The sequence below is a fragment of the Cibotium barometz genome, chromosome 32 (genome assembly GCF_041138505.1).
Source record: "Cibotium barometz isolate CiBa-2024 chromosome 32, ASM4113850v1, whole genome shotgun sequence".
NCBI classification, from domain to species: domain Eukaryota; kingdom Viridiplantae; phylum Streptophyta; class Polypodiopsida; order Cyatheales; family Cibotiaceae; genus Cibotium; species Cibotium barometz.
Window position 1 is genome coordinate 37,992,576 of NC_141077.1, and position 20,599 is coordinate 38,013,174.

The 20,599-nt window shown below is 39.8% G+C and overlaps 1 protein-coding gene across 1 annotated transcript; it reads right to left on the minus strand.

Annotated features, from left to right (window-relative positions):
* Positions 1-18,195: 18,195 nt before the first annotated feature.
* Positions 18,196-20,067, minus strand: LOC147620159 (uncharacterized). The gene is made up of 4 exons (XM_086772706.1): positions 20,027-20,067; positions 19,634-19,742; positions 19,273-19,402; positions 18,196-19,049 (listed from the first exon to the last, which is right to left on the minus strand). The coding sequence occupies exons 2-4, from the start codon at positions 19,731-19,733 to the stop codon at positions 18,329-18,331; spliced, it is 951 nt and encodes a 316-aa protein (XP_086628832.1). The 5' UTR covers positions 19,734-19,742; positions 20,027-20,067; the 3' UTR covers positions 18,196-18,328.
* Positions 20,068-20,599: the final 532 nt, after the last annotated feature.

Consider the following 20,599-nt stretch of genomic DNA (forward strand, 5'->3'; position numbering starts at 1 on the left):
TTTAAAAGTTATTTTTATGCTTAAAATAGTTATTTCTATTTTTGAGAAATTATAAATATACTAGAGATTGTCATGTTCCAGTACCAAGCCAAGACTCTTCTTCTAGGCGGCACACATCCAACCTCACCCTCCCCTTACATATTCATATTGCAATAGGCTGGGCATAAACTATTTTATCAAGGCTAAATTCATCCAATCAATCCCTCTAATACTACTATGTTTGCAAGCATCATAAGTAAGGCTCTTTAATCTTTCATGCACCTCAAGGAAAAGAAACCTAGATCGGATGCCCTTATGGAAGCATGGACAATAATGTTTGAAGTGCAGGAGCTCTATAAGAAGCTCACAACAGAGAAACTAGTAGACCTTGCAGACAAAAACATGCTAGAAGTGAAAGTAGAAACAACCATTCAAGGGATATGGAGAGATTTTGGCATCATTGAAGAGGAAAAGGAGGCTCCTCTTTGAGTAGAAGTTTCCACCTTCATTGAAAATTTAGGGTAGACGGAGAAGGCCACAATGATAGTTCAGGCCCAAAATGCTTTCATATATTGTTGAATGTGTTCAACATATTCGTAGGTGTTTGTCATAATATGCTACAATATTGCAAATTTTCTTTAAAATATAATAGAAGTTACATCTCTCTATGGTGTGTTTGTGAAGAAGTAGCAATGGCAGTGGCCCATGGAAGTAAAGAACATTGTGTACACCCTTGCTTTCATACATTGTTGCGTGTGTTTAATATCGCGGCCAGAGTTTGTCATGTAACGCTGTGGTCTTGTAAATTTGCTTTAGAATACAATGTAAGTTTTAGATCATAATATGGTGTCTTTGTAAACGAGTTGATAGTGGCCCATGGAAGTAAAGAACATTGTGTACACACATGCTTTCATGTATTGTTGCGTGTGTTTGTCATGTAATGTTGTGGTCTTGTAAATTTGCTTTGGAATATAATGGAAGTTTTAGATTATAATATGGTGTCTTTGTAAATGAGTTACAATGATAGTAGGCCATGGTGTGTCTAGTACTCAACATCTCGTAGGTGTGACAATAGAGGGAGAGGAGTAGATGGATACAAGAAGGGTAGAGAGAAACTGCCTCAACACCAAAAAGCGCTCACTCAAAAATGTTCACAAAAAAATGCACCCACCGAAGTGACAATAGACTCCAACTCATCAACACTCAAGGTAGAATAGCATGCCATATCCCCCTCTATCTTGGATCTACTCAAACTGAGAGTGCGCAATAGCCTCTTAATGGCTATCAAGAGACCTACCTTCCCTGAGTCCACCATGGATGTCTATACGCATGCAAGAAGGATATCAATCCTAAACCTATAAGCATACACTCACAATCCACTAGTGCATATACGTAGGATAACATATGCACACAATCACCATTGTCACATTCTTGGTAAAATACATATTCCTGCACAACCAACAATGACATCACCCCAATAACATGTTCAAATATGACTCCAAATGCCACCAACGACGACAATAATAACATAATGTATCTCTAAATGACACCAACAATAACATCAACAACATAATGTATCTCTAAATTCCACCAACAGTAACATCAACAACATTAAGAGAAATCCAATAGGGATATAAACTTGATACTTCCATTAAACCGTAGAAAAAGTACATGATAAAAGAGAAGTACATAATTATGATACTCTATTATGAGAAGTCTCCATTACACCTAAATCCTAAACTATATTTTGTTGAGCTCGTTGCACTAACTCGGTAAACTCATTACGAGCTATTGTTTCTTGCATGAAAGTGATAAGATGATTATCCCTCCACTTTATGATTTCTTTAGAAAGCTTCTCTTGTGCTTTGTTGATGTCGTCTTGAGTGCACCCACCACGCTCTTGTAGCCACGAACAAGATCTGCGACATACTGCTCTCTACAAAGAGCAGTGTAGTATGCATCTTGACTGTTTTGGTATGTGAGCAATAATAACATCTCTCTCACACACACATACACACACACCCCCCCCCTCTCTCTCTCTCTCTCTCTCTCTCTCTCTCTCTCTCTCTCTCTCTCACACACACACACACACACACATAATATAGAGGACCCTTCCTTTGATACCAGCCGCATAGTGCTGAACAGGGTCATCAGGCAAGATATTGTTAGATTAGACACTTAGAGGACATGGAGTGTACGCACACAGCCTTTCGGGACAAAAATGGCCTTCTACAGAGATTATCTCCTCCACTTGACTGAGGATGGGTGTCTCAGATGTTCCATCGGCCAGATTCGCACTTCCTTCCACCATCAGCTCTGAGGGTTGAGGACTGACATATATGGCCCAGTGAGGATAGCCCTAGAGGATCGCTTCCACTAGTTGTGCCACATAGAGGCGGCAGAGATAGAGGAGCATTATGTATGCAGATGTCCAGTGTAATATGAGATTAGGGGAACATTCCACTGCCTTGCAGTAGGCCACTGCCACATCATAGGAGGATTATGGCCATCATCTCCCAGCACAGGAAGACCTTCTCGTGCTGGCTCAGCCTCCCTACCATGATCTCCATACTACTATGCCCACAGGAGATTCTTGGATGATGATCTTGTACATGTATTTGTATCTATATGAACCCACACCCCCTGCTCTTGTATCAGCCCTATCTTGTATTAGATTTGATGTAGGCTCTCTTCTCGCTCTCACACACACACAAAAAGGTCATCTACAAACATCCCACTTGATAGAGTTTATTATCAGCATACACTAGCCTTTTCATAAAATCAAATCCATATGTAAACAAATAAATTACGTGCAATTTTTACCCAATAGAGATACTAATGATTTATTTATATAAGGAATCACGTAAGGTTATATAGAGGTTACCTAAGAGGAAATCTAGTCAAGATATAATGTCACCTTGGTCTACAATCTTAGCATATCTATTGTCCTTCTTGTCCATGTCTTGATTTTTGTTTGATGATCAATATTAAAATCAAAATGATGGGCTGATTTTTCCTACCAATGCTTTGTACCCATTATTCTCTACTCTATAATAATCAAAGACTTGACAATGCTTTGTACCTATTATTCTCTACTCTGTAATAATCAAAGACTTGACAATTACACTACACTTCACTCAAAACACGAACATCAAACTTCATGAAAACCTTGTTGTTGCTGTCATCTAAACAGTTGAGCAAAACACACATCTCCATTCTTAGCATCTTAAAACAATAAACCGCAACTCCATACTTGTACAAAGAAAAAATATATATTGAAAAACACATTCTACATGGGCTTCAAGAACAGTTAACATCATAAGAACATAGCATGGTTTGCAATTGCATCTATTTGCTTCTAGTGTAGTTTGACTGCACTAGTTCTGCCTATCATTGAAAACATATCAGTTCAATAAGCATTTGACTGCACTAGTTCTGCCTATCACTGAAAACATATCAGTTCAATAAGCATTTTACAACACACATCCAATCATAGCTAGCCTAGGCTAAAAGGTCCCCAAGGCATTGTCGGCAGACTGTTTGGGACCCTTGCTTACTTCTCCACCACTACCTCTAAAGCAGCCAAGGGTGTAACCCTTACGGTGGCGGCTATAAGGGTAGGGCCCATTCTCTTTGAATATAGAAAAAGTTAGCATTTTTAGATTCCAATGCATAACAAGCATCACTTGCAAACAACATTTGCTAACTTCTATAGATACCAAGAATGAGTGATTAATCTTTCAACAACACAACACAACACAACATAAACACTCGATGAAACTTCCACAGAGTGCTTCAAAGGGTATTAAATGAATATCAAGCATAAAAATTTGACAAATAAGACAAGCACCTTGCAAGTTACAACCACAATGACCACAAGGAAGCACATTCTCAATACACACAATCACAAATGACCCACTTGGATTGCTGATGTCATCACACACACACACATACACACACATACCCCGGCATCTTCTCTGCTGATGGATTCTTTCCCATAGTCACTCGGTATTTTTCATTGTGCATTAGTGATTCCTCAGTCTCAATTACAAAAACTTCCATCTGCCCAACTTTAATGACCAAATGCACAAAGATCGTAGCTGTACTTGAGACTACCGAATCTATTGGCTGCCATATCTGATATGCCACTTCTGTACCTTGTTTACCATTGGCCCACATCATTTTCTTCCTGACGTTGTCCTTTTTGCAACACAAACCCACCAGCCTCCAATTCTCGAATCTCATCCACAGTCAGGTTTGTACCTTGTCCCACTGGCCAAACAACAGGGAGTCTAGCAGGTGATTGACGAATGGTGTTACATACTCTTCAAGTATGATCCACGCTGCTGTTACTGCCTTTGCCCCCCCAGACCATTCTCTCATACCATAGAAAGAAGGATCTGGAACACCTTGCTCGCAATTCTTGATGCTCTTTTTGCACTTTCCATCTTGGCCACCTAACCATCCTTGGCAAGTTACCTTGTTGTGTAGAGATGTTCGACGTATATCCCACATTGAATCGTGTATGTCACTCTCCATAATTTCTTGCAGCTCTGTTTCAGTTGTCTCTCCCTCTGTATTTTTTTGACCACCTCTCTAGAGTGAGGACATAATATTCCATAAAAATCATCAGCTTTAGTAATATAATAATTACCCTCTACAGTTCTAGCAATAGGATCACTCTCCAAACCTCCCACAAAAATGTGAAAAGAAGTGCTCTCCATGGCAAGAAAAGCTCTTAGAAAACCAGCTCAGTAAAACATAAGCTCTCAAAAAACCATCTCACAATCATACAATAAAGTAATGAGGACAACGAATTCAAAGTCTAAATACGAATTCTATACATATTACATTAAAAAATAATAATTTATACTTATTTTATAAAAATGATCATTTTAAATAATGTCATTAATAAATAAAATCTAAAATTTATTTTCACTAATTATACTATACAATAAATGCATGCATAACTACCTCTCATTTAATGATTATTCCATAACTAACTTCTTCAAAAAAGCTTTTTCTCTACTATTCTAAATCTTAAGCTCTCTCTCTCTCTCTCTCTCTCTCTCTCTCTCTCTCTCTCTCTCACCAACTCTATCTTCACTCTCTTTTTTCCTCTCTCTCTCTACACTTTTTTCTCTCCTCTTCTTTGTTTGTTCTCTTCTTCTTTGTTTGTTCTTTCAAAACCCTAATTCCAATACCGCTATTTATATCTATCCCTCTATCTATATCACCTCTATTTATATCCATTTCTTTTTGCTCTTATATCTTTTAGGACTCTTTCTTTCTTGTTTATTCTCCTTCCGTGTTACTCCTCATGGCGTCTCCCCAATTCCCAAAGAGGGACACAAGCCTCCTTGATGTTCAGTGATACCAAGGTAGCTACTGGGACCGTTTTGCATGTAGATCCCATCGTGGATATTGTCCATGGAATTGCTTTGCCACACGGTCATGTTGGCTTGTCGATAGAAGATTTTGAAGTGGGAGAAATTCCTCTTCATTTTCCCCTCAAAGATGGTGATATCAACAAGTTAAATCAAACCAAACGATACATCATTGTGTGGCCAGCCAGAGATTGTGTAAGTCTTATTTTATCTCTCTCCACTTTTCTAATTATGCACTTTTTAGTGATTTTTTTGAGAGCAATATGTCTTGTATATGTCGATGTGATTAAACCCCACATCCAAAGCGTGCAAAACGTGTAAAGAGCACACCTGCCAGGGCAACAAAGCCAAGAAGTGACAAGTACCAAGAAGAGGAAGAAAGTGCAAGAAGAAGATGATGATTGGAGTCTTCCTCGAAGGAATCCAAGTCGAGTTGCTAAGTCTTTGAAGAAAGGTGCTTCTTCAAAAAATCATTGAAGAAACTAAGGAAGGAGGAGAGGTGGATGACGGAAGCGAAAAAGAAGGCGAGAATGAAGAGATTTTCATGGTGAATCCCGCAACTAGCTTGTGATTAGAACTCCTACAAGACACTCTTAATAGAGTGAAGGTAATTGTTTTTTTATCAAATCTTACATAAGGTATCTTTTAAATTACCAAGCATAAGGTGTGTATATGCATGCATTGCAGGTGGTGAAATCCACTCCTTTGCTACCTATTCCCTTGTGCAGACTTGTACCTAACCCCTCTACGAAGAGTGTAGTTTAGGTACAAGAAGCTGGTAAGGGAATTTTATACAAATTGGCTATGTTGCCGATAGATGCAGGTTCATTTGCTCCATCTCCTCATCCCGTAATCCTATCAGAGAAGTGACTCAAGATGATGTTATTGCATGGGATGACATCTGGTGATTGAAAACGAGGAGTTCGAGAATATGATCAAAGGCACATAGTGAGAACTCATGAGCAACAAGATGCTATATGTGGGATGGCAATCATCGACATGGATTAATAAATGTGAGTCTAGTTAAACTACCTACTTTTTTGAATGCGGTCTTTTGTTTTATAAAATAGTTTTAGGACTAATTAGATTTGCACTATCTAATTGTAGCATTCAAGAATGTCGCATCAAGACATACTTGTGTTGACGCTATCCTTATTAAATTCAATGAGGATAGTGAGGAGGTTCTCACAGTGATCGCTTACTTAAACAGGTAAGAGAATTTATGTTTTAAGACTCTTTGAATTAGGAATATTCAACGTACTATATTTTAATCTTTCATCATAACCTTAAATTTTGTTGTCGTAGGATGAATGAAGTGGGCTATGTTTCTTCTTCCCTTGTGGAAAAAGTGTGCCTCATTAGGGCACTTGGGCTGGCAAACAAAGAAACAATTATGAAGCACACTGGAGAGATGAACAAGGCATGGATGGACAAGCATGCCTCGACACAGAAAAAAAGGACCTCCCATCTTGGTATAATTGCGAGCTTTCAGAACTTTCCCAAATAGTATTCTAATAAACCTTAAATATTTAGACAATTGTAATATATGATAAACATTTTCATATCATCCACTAATGTTGCGATTTGTGAATAATAAGATGATTACCTCGCAGCCACTCGAGATATTGACCCCCTAGTAGATAGTTTGTTTGCACAAGAGTTTGAAGAGAGATGGAGAACGGCATTTTATAAAGATGAAAGAAAGTGGAGACATGCTACAAGGCAGCTAGTGATGATTGCAAACCTTGAACAAGAGGAAGGTTTCTTTGAGTAAGAAATCCTACACTATTTCCTCTATCTATTTCATAGGTAACAACATTTTATGGTTTTAATGTTGCGGTTTAATTATGGTGTTGTGTTGCAGGTGACTAGTGCAAGTTAATTGGGATGAGAAACCAGATTGTTTCACAGAGGATAAGCTATACAACTTGGCAGCTAGCTCGTTGCCAAATGACCACAAAGCATAGATTTTGGATATTTTGATTGATGGTGGCGATTTGCAGAGGCTGAAGGATTCACAAATCCCTAAAAGTATGTAATAATAACTTTTCCTATCTTCTTGATATTTACAAAGTACTCTATTTTGTTTGAATAACAATTTCAATGGCAATGTAGTAAATGCAAGTTTATTTAGGGATTGGCTTTGAAGAGAAGTCATATGACGAGATTGGAGCACAGGGTGTAACTGTCCTTGCAGAAATATAAAAAAAGTACAAGGTAATTTTTCAAGATACATTCCTTGAATAACAATTTCAATGGCAATGTAGTAAATGCAAGTTTATTTAGGGATTGGCTTTGAAGAGAAGTCATATGACGAGATTGGAGCACAGGGTGTAACTGTCCTTGCAGAAATATAAAAAAAGTACAAGGTAATTTTTCAAGATACATTCCTTGATGACCTCACCGATCTTAAGAGAATGTATTTTGGGAAGCTATTCGAGGAAATGGTGGGATCCCTAAAGAAACAAGGTGTGGTAGCTTCGAACCCTACTATTGAAGGCCACCAAGCGTGCTATGTTCAGGTGCGTAACATTCCATAGAGCGTACTTACTACTTGGTTGTACTCTTATATTTATACACTGAATGGATGTAATAATGTGTAGATGGATTTGTAAGTGCCATGCAGAGAGATCTATTATAGATGTGTCTGCAATCTTAAAAGAATGGCGCAATCCAAAACATGAAAGCACTATGTATACACATTAGCAACTTCGAGACCTTTGGAATGCATAGATATACAAGAGATGCCCATTGTTCCTTGACTTTCCAAAAGTGGCAAATTTCCCAAGAGCGAGAAGGAGATGTATACTCGGGCTTGTAAAGCAAAGCAATCAACCATGGTATGAACTATACAATTAAATATTTCACTTTAATTTAAATATTGTTTCTTATATCTTTTCGAATGGTGAATTCTATTATGAAGCCTAGAAGTCTACATGACAAATCACATGTCCAAGGCAAAGGTAAAGGTCTTATGAAAGATGAAGGGGATGATGAAGATAAAGAGGATGATGATGATGAAAGTGCCAAAAAAGGATGCAACGAAGGGAAAATGAAAGTCACTACAGGAACAAGACGACTTTGATACCTCTCCATCAGAATATGATAAAAACAATTCTGATGATAGCACATGCAAGATTGAGGCAACCCCAAAAGTTGAAGAAGTTGGTCATGAAGCAACACAGGAAAGGCACTCTTTTACTTGTGGTTCATTGGTATTATTGTTACATTGTTTGCGTACTAACATAGATTAAGTTATGGATTCAGATAAGCTTGGTAAGAGGTGAAGCGCCAAATGCACCATTGCAACCAATTCTTCCACCTAGCCTAGGTGACCTAACTCTAATCCAAATGAATTTGCTAGGTATGATTTTACTCATTGGCAATGATAATGTAAAGTATTTGTGTGATGCATACAAAATGTAGGGTTTATAGGACTGTTTCGATGTACCATGACAGTAGTCCTCGGTGTTCCCAGGCAAACATCAAAGTGCCAGTTCCTCTACTATTATAGAAGCCTTGGTGTTAACAAGTTTAATAATCAATTCTGACCACATTTGAAATGATTGTAAAGGTGTGTCTTTTATATCCTGTAATAACAATTGATGTATAACTCTACTCAACATGGTGTGGTAGGATATCATTCTACAAAGATGATGGCATGTGTCGAGGATCCTTTGAAGATAGGCCGTGCACTTCTAAACCAGCAACAGTGTCCAACGGAGCTAGAACATGTCTTTGATATGTTGCTGAAGGCCAACATAGGAGACATGACCTTTACTGTTAAAGGTGTCAATACAAACATAGCGTGTGATTGTATTGTAGTGAGGTTGCCCATAGGAGGTTCTGTTTATGGTTTCCCTAATGACATTGTCCCACCATGGAATCTCTACACATGTGAGTGATAAGATTATTTTCCCTTCATTAAGACCTTGTGTGTTGTTGTGCATATGTTGCGTGTGTGTATGTCATGCTTGCGTTTTTTGTGTATGTAATTCTAATTAATACCACATACATGGAGAGCCTTAGATTTGTGAGACCATCTGAGACGACAATGGTTCTATTATTGTCATCGGTACTGTGTATCAAGTGGCAACCATCATACTTGGACAAAATCATACATAACCTTTCTCACCTGATTATATTATTGATCCTTGCAACATGATGCACTGGGGCACACCCAAATGGGACAGCATGGCTTGAGATATGGAGTTAACTCTTCATGTGCTCCAAAATAAGAGCCTTACATTTTTGGTGGAATTAAGAGAGAGGTTTTCTTTGTAGGTGGATCTTAGTGTGGATATGACTTTTGGAATAGCTTGTTGAGGCGTCATGTAAAGCAAGGGGAAGTGTTAGTACAGCTTTATGCTGGATGTGGAGATTGTGCTATGGTAGCATCTAAATTAGGCATGAATATTGTTTGTATTGATCCCGAAGAGGATGTAGTGGAGGGTGTCTTGATGAAGATTTCATTGTAGTGTAGTAAACATATTTATTTGTGAATATTCAAGTGACTGGGTCATGATCTTATTTGTAGAAATTGTTTATGATTGTGTCATGATCTTATTTTTCATATTAAAAAAGAGAGAAAGAGGGGGGGAGAGCAACACATGTTGGGGTTTTGCAATAATACATCATTCTCCTTTACAACGATATTTATATACATGTCGTACAAACCTATAAAGAATCGTCATTTTCTGTTTTGTGTTAATGAATAAGGTAGTGATGCATTTGTACACTCGAGGATCTCTACGCAAAACATGAGTTAAGTAAGCTTTGTTGAGAAATGAGAAAGATATATACAGAGAGTGAGCAAAGAGAAGGACAGAAAAAGTGAGTGAGAGAGAAAGAGAGAGAGGGAGCGAGAGCAAAGAGAAGGGAAGAGAGAGAGGGAGGATAAAGAGAGTGAGAAAAGAAAGGGACTGAAAGAGTGAGAGAGAAGGGTAGAGAGGGGGAAGATAGAGAGGGACAGTATAGTTGCCCTATAGCTTTACTCCCGCGAAGAAAGCTCCTCAATCAGAGATCGTTTGCCGGTGCCTCCCGTAGAGCTCCCGACAAGGGTGTAGTCACCAACACAAATAGGGAAGAGTAGTTGCAGCTCTTACCCTCGTACCGCTTCCTGTGGTTCTCTTGCTTGCAGCTCAGCCCTTAATAGCGCGAACCAGGCTCTGATACCATGAAAAGATGCAAGGGGGAAGAGAGCTTGAGCTCTTGTAAGCACACACACTCACAAAACCCTAATAGAGAACACACACACTCACAAAACCCTAATAGAGAACACATAAGGTGAGAGGCTGAAATCTTCTTCTTCTTCACACAACACTCAACACACCATATACAAAGATAAGAGTACACATAATATGAAAGGTACTCAACCAATACATACACGGGTTCTCTATAGTGTGAACCCGACTAAAATGAGCTGGCGCTATAACTATGCTAGTCTCTAGAATGGCTATCACATAGCCTGTCATCCCACTGGCCGCATATCACCCAAGATCTCACCAACCATGCCAGTGGTGTAAGTGTGGGGCCTATCCCCCAGGCGGGTCATCAGTGTCCACCGCCTCACTAGACGAGCTCGATATCTCAACACTATTTTGGTCTTTTAGCACTTGCTCTTATCATCCCCATTGCCATGTTGTCCCTGTCACCTAGGATTCATTACACAACATCATTTATTTATTATAGTTTTCCACACTCCATTTTTGTTTTGAACTTTGGGCACCTCTCACATATTGCCCCAACCCTGTAGTGAAACACTTTCAAGTGTTTCACATTCTTCTCTCTGGTTTCACACAAACCTATTTTGAGCTTTGGGCACCTCTCACATATTGCCCCAACCCTGTAGTGAAACACTTTCAAGTGTTTCACATTCTTCTCTCTGGTTTTACACAACCCTGATGTAAAGGCCTTAGTCTCAGGCCATTCACCCTATTTGCATGCATGTGACCACTTAGGTCCTGCAACAACTAATAATATCCATTTGAAAAATACTTCATGAATGATAAATGGTCCTTCCCATTTGACCCTAAACTTAGTCTGAAAAGTAGTATTAAAGCTTTATTGTATCTGAGGACACAATCTCTTCTTCAAGTCTTTGCTTCCCAAGTTCTCATTGAAAGTCTCAATTCTCTTCTGAGTGACCATTTTATACCACTTAATTGCTTCCTCCTCATCCAACATCAAAGAATAAAAATTGGTTAACCTCCTCTTCTCTTGATCTTCTTCGGTCGTGTTATGTTGTAAAAAGTCAAGTGATGGTAACATCACATTCACTGGCAACACACAATCTTCTCCATACACCAAGTGATATGGGGTATACCCAGTAGAATTCTTTTTGGATACCCTAAATGCCCAAACTACTATTTCCAACCCATTGCATTGGGGATGATATGGTGTGGTAAACCTATGGTTAATTCCCAACTTTTTGGTAAGCTCTTTGACAAAATCTGCTCTGAACTCTCTCCCTTGGTCATCACTGACTAGTTCTAAAGGAACTCCAAACTTGCAGACCTGTTGGGTAGTAGCATTGCTAGTTGTCCTAGCCTCTGGCCACCTTGTCAAATAATCCACAGCAGTAATGATGTAAAACTTCCTACTTTTAGTTCCTGGTAGAGGCCCTATTACATCTATTCCCCACTTCTCAAAAGACCCATAACTCATGATGTGGTGTAGGGGTTTAAGAACTAAAATCTTCTTTTGAAAAGCTTGACATTCAGGATAGCTCCTACACCAATGGTGGGTGTCTCTATTTATGCTTAGCCACATAACTTTTGATGTCAGTATCTTCCTCTTTGTAATGTCAACCCCATAATGGCCACCACAACCCTCTTCAATCATGACAAGATTTTAGACAACTCAGAATCTCCTCTTGAAACAAAACTCTTCTCAGAACAGCATCACTCCCCTTATGATATAAAGTGTCTCCAATAAATACATATTTCAAGGTTCTTTTGACAACTCCCCTTCTCTTTGAAGCATCCACCTCTTCTAGCAAAACCTATTAACAACACCTGCTCTTCCTCATAAAGGGTCTCTCTATCTTGATACAGTGGTTCTTGGACTATCATAGCATGCAGTTTCTTGGAGAAAACATGCTCAGCGAGCTCATGGGCTCTCATATTGTTTTCCTTGGATACATGCCATATTTGGAAGGCTTGGAAACAATTCAAGAGCTTCCTCATCTTGAAAAACTAGGACTACATTTCATCTTTGTTTACTTTCCAAGTTCATTGTACCTGTCTTATAACAAGTAGAGAGTCCCTTATGACTAATCTTCTAATCTTCCTTTGTTTGCACTCTTCTAGACCCAAATTGAGGCTTTCATACTCAACCTCATTGTTTCTTTTGACTTGGATCTCTTGGCTACCAGACCACAACTCTTTACCTTGTCTGCTCACAAAGATAAACCCAACACCCCCTTTACCCAGAGTTCTCTTAAAAGCCCCATCAAAATAGAGAGTCCCATCTACATCCTGTAGCTCTTCATGCAACCTATGGTCAGGAACTACCTGCCTTTCAATATCTTTAATAGGTTTGGGCTTCACTTGTACCTCTTTGTAGGTTAACATGTCAGCCATATGGGTTCTCACACTATCTTCTTTAATAAAGCTTATATCATATTCTTGCAATGCTATGATCCACTTCTGCACTTTTGGGTTATCCTCAGGATACTTCATTACACATGGAAGAAAGTTATAGGAGGTAAGCATAATAAAAGGTCTATAGATCAAATAGGATTTCAACCTCTTGTGGTAGCATATACAAGTCTCTAGACCAGCAGTTCAACTTCATGCCGAGATTTCTCAACCTCACCCTTTGCTATGTTGATGTAAAATATAGATCTCATATATGATTGCTTCGACCCTTTCTACATCAATACTGCCCCTAATGCATGCTTCTCAACACTGGGACTAAATAAAATGCTTCTCAACACTGGGACTAAATAAAATGGCTCGCTCCAATCTGGAGGCATTATTATTGGCAGGGTAGACAACTTGTCCTTAAGGTTCTAAAATGCATCCTGTTCAACCTAGCTCCATTTGAAAGGATCTTGCTGACTTGCTGCAAAGGATAGACAAACTTAGCCAGCATACACAATGACCTGGATAAATATCTGAGCTTTTGGATAAAGCTCATCAACTCTTTAGTTGACTTAGGGCTTTCCATATGCAACAGACTCTCCACCTTTGATGGGTTTGGTGCTATTCCATTCTCACTTACTTCATGTCGTCCCAGTAATACTACTCTAGCCCTTTTTATTTTAAATTTGGCTAGGTTCACTGAGCTCCATCATCATCCAAGACAATATCAAGTTTCTCCACATGCAACAACCTATCACTATATACACAAAAATCATCCATGAATATTCTCACAAAAGTCCCAAAGTATGGAGCAAGGATCTTGTCAACCTAACTTTGAAAGCTAGCATAGGCGTTAAGCAATCCAAAAGGCATCACCCTGTAGCAGAATGCTCCCCATGGAGTAATGAAACTAGTCTTCTTCTGGTCCTCAAGAGCTATTCTTATGTGATAGTATCCACTAAATCCATCACATATTGAGTACCTTTCATGCCCTGCGTGGATGGTTAGTCATCTGTACACACACCACAAATGTCTGCCTCCAGTTCTAACACGCTTTGGCCAATTTTGACTGCCCATCTATCTCAGATGAACTTGTAGAGAATAGTCTTCATAACTGCGAGGAGAAGTTAAATCAGCTTCCCTCTTTGTCTCCAACTTCTCTCTAATCTCCAAAATTTTACATGTCTTCACATAACTGCCAACAGAAGTTGAATCAGATTCCCTCTCTATCTCCAACTTCTCTCCAATCTCCAAAATTTTACCTATCTTCAGATCATACCTTATCCTTTTACCTTTGGGTATGTCAACAAATAGGTCTATACACCCTTTGTACCAATCTTGTCTGGACCTCATTTGTAATGAGCCAAGGCCTACCTAGTATGATAGGATATGCCCCAACCCTAGCTGGCACATTATATGCATGTCAATCACTATGTTCTTCCCCAATACATTCATCTCCATGGCCTCAATGACACCCAGGCATTTGACTTTAGAGATGTTGACCATTTTAACACTGAAAATGGATTTCCCTATCACTCTCAAGCCTAAGTCATGAACTGCTTCCTCTGTCATAACATAACTTGGGATCCACCATCAATATACAATTTACTTACCTTTATACCCTGTATCCAAACATCCATTGGCTGGGTACATTGTGGAGAAATATGCCCCCTTTCCCCACAATTAAAACACTGAAAGTTCTCCATTCTGTTTCTCAATGGTCTATCAACATGTGGTCTTTTAACCTGATTCTGAATGCCCTGCACAGCAAGGTTCAAGTTCCCAATTTGCTTTGTCAGCCTCTAGATTTCTTGATGCAGTCCCTCCTAACTTCTGTCTCCAACCTCTGCTAGCCTGGGAACCTCAGCACACGACAACCTCTCTCTACATGAACCTCAACTGATAATGGCTCAACTATAGGCCCACCACTTCCATGTTCAAACCTGGCTGACAGAGCTAACTCTCTCTCTTTATGTGCCTGCTCCTGCCTCCGCCCTCTCTTCTTCCACTATTTTGTTGTCAGTCTGACTGCCTCAACATAGGAATTTGGGTCCTTCAGTTCAACTTTATCCTTTATGACTCCATGGAGAGACCCTATGAACCTGTCTTTCTTTAGAAAATCAGGAGGTACCTGATTTTCCCCCAACACCCTCACTATTTTCCTCCAAACTCCCTCAAATCTATTAACAAAAGCAGCAATTTCCTCTTCCTCCCCTTGGTATAACCTAATGAGCTCCTTCCATAGCTCCTTTGGACTCTGAGACCTCCCATACTTCCTCCTCAGTGCATTTCTTAAATAACCCCAATCATCCCCTTTGCTCCTCTCTCAACACATCTTCATACTACTCCCTCGCCCCTTCCAGAGCAACCCCATCATCCTAGCCTTATACACATCATCATCCTGATTATTCCTCAAGGCTGTCAACTCAACCCTTCTTAAGAATAGAGAGACATCTTCACCTCTCTCACCTCTACAGACATCATATGTAGAATCAGCCATTTGTCCTGAGTTGATTCACAAGTGATCTCCAACGCGCAAATCAAAGCTTTAAACAAGAGCTTTTTGGTTCTCAGTGGGGTCACCAAAGCATGTGTGGTGGGTGGGTGATGGCCTCTATAACACCATTGAGACAGACACACAAGAAGAAAATGTATAAGGATCAAAACTTGGGGATACTAGGATCCCAGCTCAAATGGCACCAATCAGCTCAGACACTATCCCTTGTCCTCTGGCTGACAAAAATGGTCACCTCTATACCTTCAATTCGATTGGGCTGCTACTTCCAACTATCCTCCATGGTTAGACCAAACCTCTAAGACTTCAGATCTTAGCTAACTACTTACGCGTAGCTCCACAAATCTCTTCTGGCCACCCTATATAGATTAGATATTGACTATCACCTAAAACAGACACTAGCTGATGACCTTAGGCCAAAAACTATCCGGCTAATATCAAAACACTTTAAAAACTTGCTTCAAAACTCCATGACACTCGTTAGCATCCTTCTGCTACTAGAATTCACTTCCACAGATACAGATACGACAAAAAACTGCCTTCAAAATCCTCTTCATGTTTCCAATCTAAAATGAGTCTTCCTGGATGCTCTTCAATCCTCTTGCATCAGCTAACCCTATAGACACTACCCTAGAGGTTTACCAAACTCTTGGTAGACCCCCTGCTAACTACAAAACTGATAGAAATCTATCTCAGATGATTGATGCAGAAATGATCAAAACCTGATCATAGCTTAGAACAGATGTCTGCAGAGCAGCAGACAACAGATTCTAGACAGAAACAGGTCCACCTGTCCTCCAATTACAGCCAACCATAAACACTTGATCCTAGACTTCTTAGAACCTCTCGACTCCCTTCTTTTAACGCTCTCTCGACACTAGTCCACCCTAACTGCTTGTATGTTGGCTCGGATGCCTGATGCAGAATCCAATCCCAATATTCCACCTACTTACTTTTTTATTGTCCTCATGGTCCAGCTAGCCTCAATCTCTCAACCCCAGAACCACTCTAAGCATCCCCTTATGCTCCATTGACCTTCAGCTGACACTGACCTCACTGGTGTAAACTGTTACCAATTCTGTTCTCGGAGACAGAACCAACTGACTTAGAATCCCTATCTGGATCAGAAGCTCCCTCTTTCATGTCCGTTGTATCCTTCTAGCCCTTAGGATGCCATAGTTTCATGAAGATATGACTCCAAAGACACGTTGCTATCAACAGCGGACGACTACTATTGTGGTTGATCTGACCTTTGATTGTTGATTACTGACAACTGACTCAAGTGAAGTAGTCTTTCTTAGTTATGGGTCCTCTAAGACCTCTAAACCCTCTAAACACTCAAACCAAACTAGAATATGACCTTATAGATATCTAGCTGATCACTGTCAAGTCATAGCTGCTCTCCAGAATGACCATTTTACAATCTAACTTCTGTGAAACTACAAATTGTGAGACTCGACTCAGAATAGCTTCCCTTGTATCCAAAATGATCAAAATGACCCTTTTACTTCATCTGCTGACCCCCTAGTCACGTGGCTACATCCTTTTGACCCTTTCTGACAGCACTCTTAGAAGATAACTTTTTCAATTATGAAGCAGCTCAAACCTCCTAAATCATCAGACACTTGTTCACAAGTGTTCTATCTCAATCAAATCAAACAAAACAACTCAAACCAAGCTCCAAAACACAAATTCTGGTTGACCATGACATAGATATAAGCTTCAAACTCATTGTTCTCTTCTTAAAGCAAAGAAAGACTATCTCAACACCCTTGAGACAATGGGTTCATCTTAACACCCTTGAGACAATGGGTTCAAACATATCAGAAAAATACACTGTAAACTTGGGGATTCTCCACTCTAGCTACTATTCAAGCTACAATGAGTTTACTATCACAAACTGCAAGTCTTCCTTAGACATACATAACTTAGCACACAGCTGACTTAAAACAACAACAATTGAACATGATTTTGGATTAAATCACGTCTCTAATAGAGACACCTCACTCACGTCTCTAATAGAGACACCTCACTCACAGAAACCATTGGGAACACCTATCTTGATTGATTCTCTGAGTCTTAGCACCTTTTCTGCTCTGATTTACCCGAATTCACTTCGATTGCTCTGAACATCACTTCTGCTCCCCTCGAAAACTAGAAGATCTTTTGTCTACAACTAGCTTGCTTCACTGTAGGTAATTCTCCCACTTCACTCACTCCTGCACTTCTCGTTTTTCCTCTGTCTCTTGTCTCCTTGTCTATCTCGTAAATCATCCTAAAAACCCCTTTTTCCTCGCATCGCCACCTTGCTGCCTTCTGGAACCTTTTCTCCGTCTTTCTCCTTTGTCCATGCGCCTTCTATTTTCGTCTTTTAGTACCTACTCTTATCCTCCCCTTTGCAATGCTATCCCTGTCACCTTATAGGATTCATTACACATCATCATTTATTTATTATATTTTCCCCTCATTTTTCCACACTCCATTTTTGTTTTGAGCTATGGGCCCCTCTAACAGCATATTAACAATAATTCCACAATTCAAGGAAAACAATCTTCTCTTACTCGATTTCATACTTATTAATTCCCAATCATTTACTAGGGGTGATGAGAGGTATCCCACTCAAACTTCCATCTCTTTAAGGTCTACCAAACCTTAATAAAGTTTAACATTACTTAAGAGTTACCAATATGGTCCAATCTATGTTTTAAAACATGTTTGTATCGTAGGGAAAAGTTAAGGGGAGAAGAATCATAGAGAAAGAGGCTTCTACAAGTAAAAAGAACAAAGTGGATATAAAAAAATAAATAATAGATTGATAGAAGGCCATGCCTAGGTTATGATCTCAGTGTGTAGATTATATATCAAAGCTCAACCCCAAATATCATGTCAGGTGGTAACTGCAACAAGTCTGGCGCTTCCAAGCTGCTCCAACAGTAATTACTATTGCGTTGCGAGCCTTTAATCTCTGGGTGAGCCTCATGATAGATATTATAAGTGGTTGAATCAATATTATCATGCAGGAGGCATCGAATCCAGTCTTCATAACATTCGGGCGTAAAGATGAAGGGTTCGGATTCCGAAATTGAAAAATTACGATACTGATTAATATCATCGTTGTCAGTAATTGTACTTGTGATACTGCTAGCGGAGGTTACAGTACTGCTAGCGCTGCATTCTTCATTAGTACTAGCCCAATGAAGGCCGCTGCTGCATGCCCAAGCCTGCATTGCCTGCAGCCGATGATCAACGTCCGCTACAGGATTGAAAGGGCAAGTGAAGACTGTCTTGTTTAGAGGAGGAGGAGTAGCAGTAGCAGTAGCAGGAGGTGTTCTAGGTAGCTTTAGTGTAGTTCTTGCATGGGCCTCTGAAGAGGGCAATGGTGCGCCTGTGTACTCTTGCAGATGATCAGAGGAGCATCTTTTAGCAGCTGCAAGCTGCACTAGCTTGTCCAGATCGAGCTGATCCCGGCCACCATCAGCTTGTTTGTGTATTTTGAGACGTTGCCTCTTGATCTGTGTGTTCCACAAGTTCTTCACATCATTGTCTGTTCTTCCGACGAGATGGGCCGCGATCTCTGACCACCTGTGTAACATGGCGGCTATTAGAATTACAATACTTGCACATCGAATGGGCTGCATGTGAAAGACATGTGACCACCTGTGTAACATGGCGGCTATTAGAATTACAATACCTGCACATCTAATGGGCTGCATGTGAAAGACATGTGGCCATATCATATGGAGAAGTAAATGTGTGACCATATCTCTGCATATGATTTGTGCAGGAGAGATAAATACCATCCTACCTGTTGCCAAGGGCCTCGTGCAATTCCACCACCAGTCTGATTTCCACAGGTGTGAACCTTCCCCGCTTTAAATCGGGCCTCAAGTGGTTCATCCAACGCCTTCGGCAGCTTTTCCCGCAACGTTTCAGCCCTGCTTGAATCAACAAACTGTATCAAAGCCTTGAAGCGAATACAGCAATCAGAACACAAACCCACTTTCTAGGTCAAATGGGTTGCAGCAGATGACCCATTGATGATCACGAGCACTATAAAGGTTTCTCATGATCCATTGCAGGGTTGTCATGTTCTTCTTTTCACTACACTCTTCCACCACACACTTTTCTGCAAAGCATCACATTAAAAAACAGTATAGTAACATTACCGGCTTTCCTTGCAATGTCTCTCCAGCTACCGCTCTGATACTTGGAGATGCACGTGGTTAACCTCTCATCTTCGTCGGGGGACCAGAGTCCCTTCCTCATTCTACTAATCTACTCAAAATACAACAACTGTTTTTGGATAAGTTGCCAATCCAATTAAACGCAACAATTAGGAGATGATGATGCAGATTTAGGAGACTTAAATATTGGACTTCTGCTGCAAAGAGAAGAGATCAGTCTTTGCATGAAGAGCGAGGTGCTTAATGAAACATATATATGGGAATGTGGAGAGTCATTTGGCGCACAGCTACTACGTCGAGCTAGGAAGCACGTGATTTCAGTTCTTTTAAGTAAACAAATGTGATAAACGAGTACAAGTTCGGACGGCTGATTACATTAATTAGAAGATGGATTCCAACTTAAGAGGGTGATGCGTGGAAATCAGGTGATTTTACGAATAGTTTTGAGCCGCACAACTGAGTATAATTGATAAATAAACCCAGATTACAGAATTGTCTACGACTGGACAGTAGAACGTGAGCTGTAAGAGAGGGAGGCAGGTCGCATCCGCAGTATCAGTCAAGAAGAGTCGGAACGCGCTCCAAACGCGTAGAAATGTCGTATTAATGACACGTCTTAAAGAAAAGAGGTTTGGATCCTTGCCCCCCCCAAACCTTCCTTTCAATCCTACTTTCCCACAAAAAAACAAGGCAGTTTCTAGATGGGAAAAAAAGAGTTTTAAAAAAGGTGGTTTTTTACAATGCATGTCAACACACACTTAAAAACATTATATATATATATATATATATATAATATTATATATCCCAAAAAAACCTAGATTATGATGATCAAGACAACTGTAAAAAATCGAGCTTATATGTGGTTAATCCTACATGCATATGGATATCCGAGTTCTATAAATGAAAAAGAGAAGTCGTGATTTTGTGACATTCTCATATCCCCAATTG

Excerpts from the sequence above, each read along its gene's own strand:
- LOC147620159 (XM_086772706.1), bottom strand. The coding sequence starts at position 19,733 with ATGAGGAAGGGACTCTGGTCCCCCGACGAAGATGAGAGGTTAACCACG. Across the intron at positions 19,403-19,633 it reads AGACATTGCAAGGAAAGCCG|GGCTGAAACGTTGCGGGAAA; the intron begins GTAATGTTACTA and ends TGATTCAAGCAG. Across the intron at positions 19,050-19,272 it reads CACGAGGCCCTTGGCAACAG|GTGGTCAGAGATCGCGGCCC; the intron begins GTAGGATGGTAT and ends CATGTTACACAG.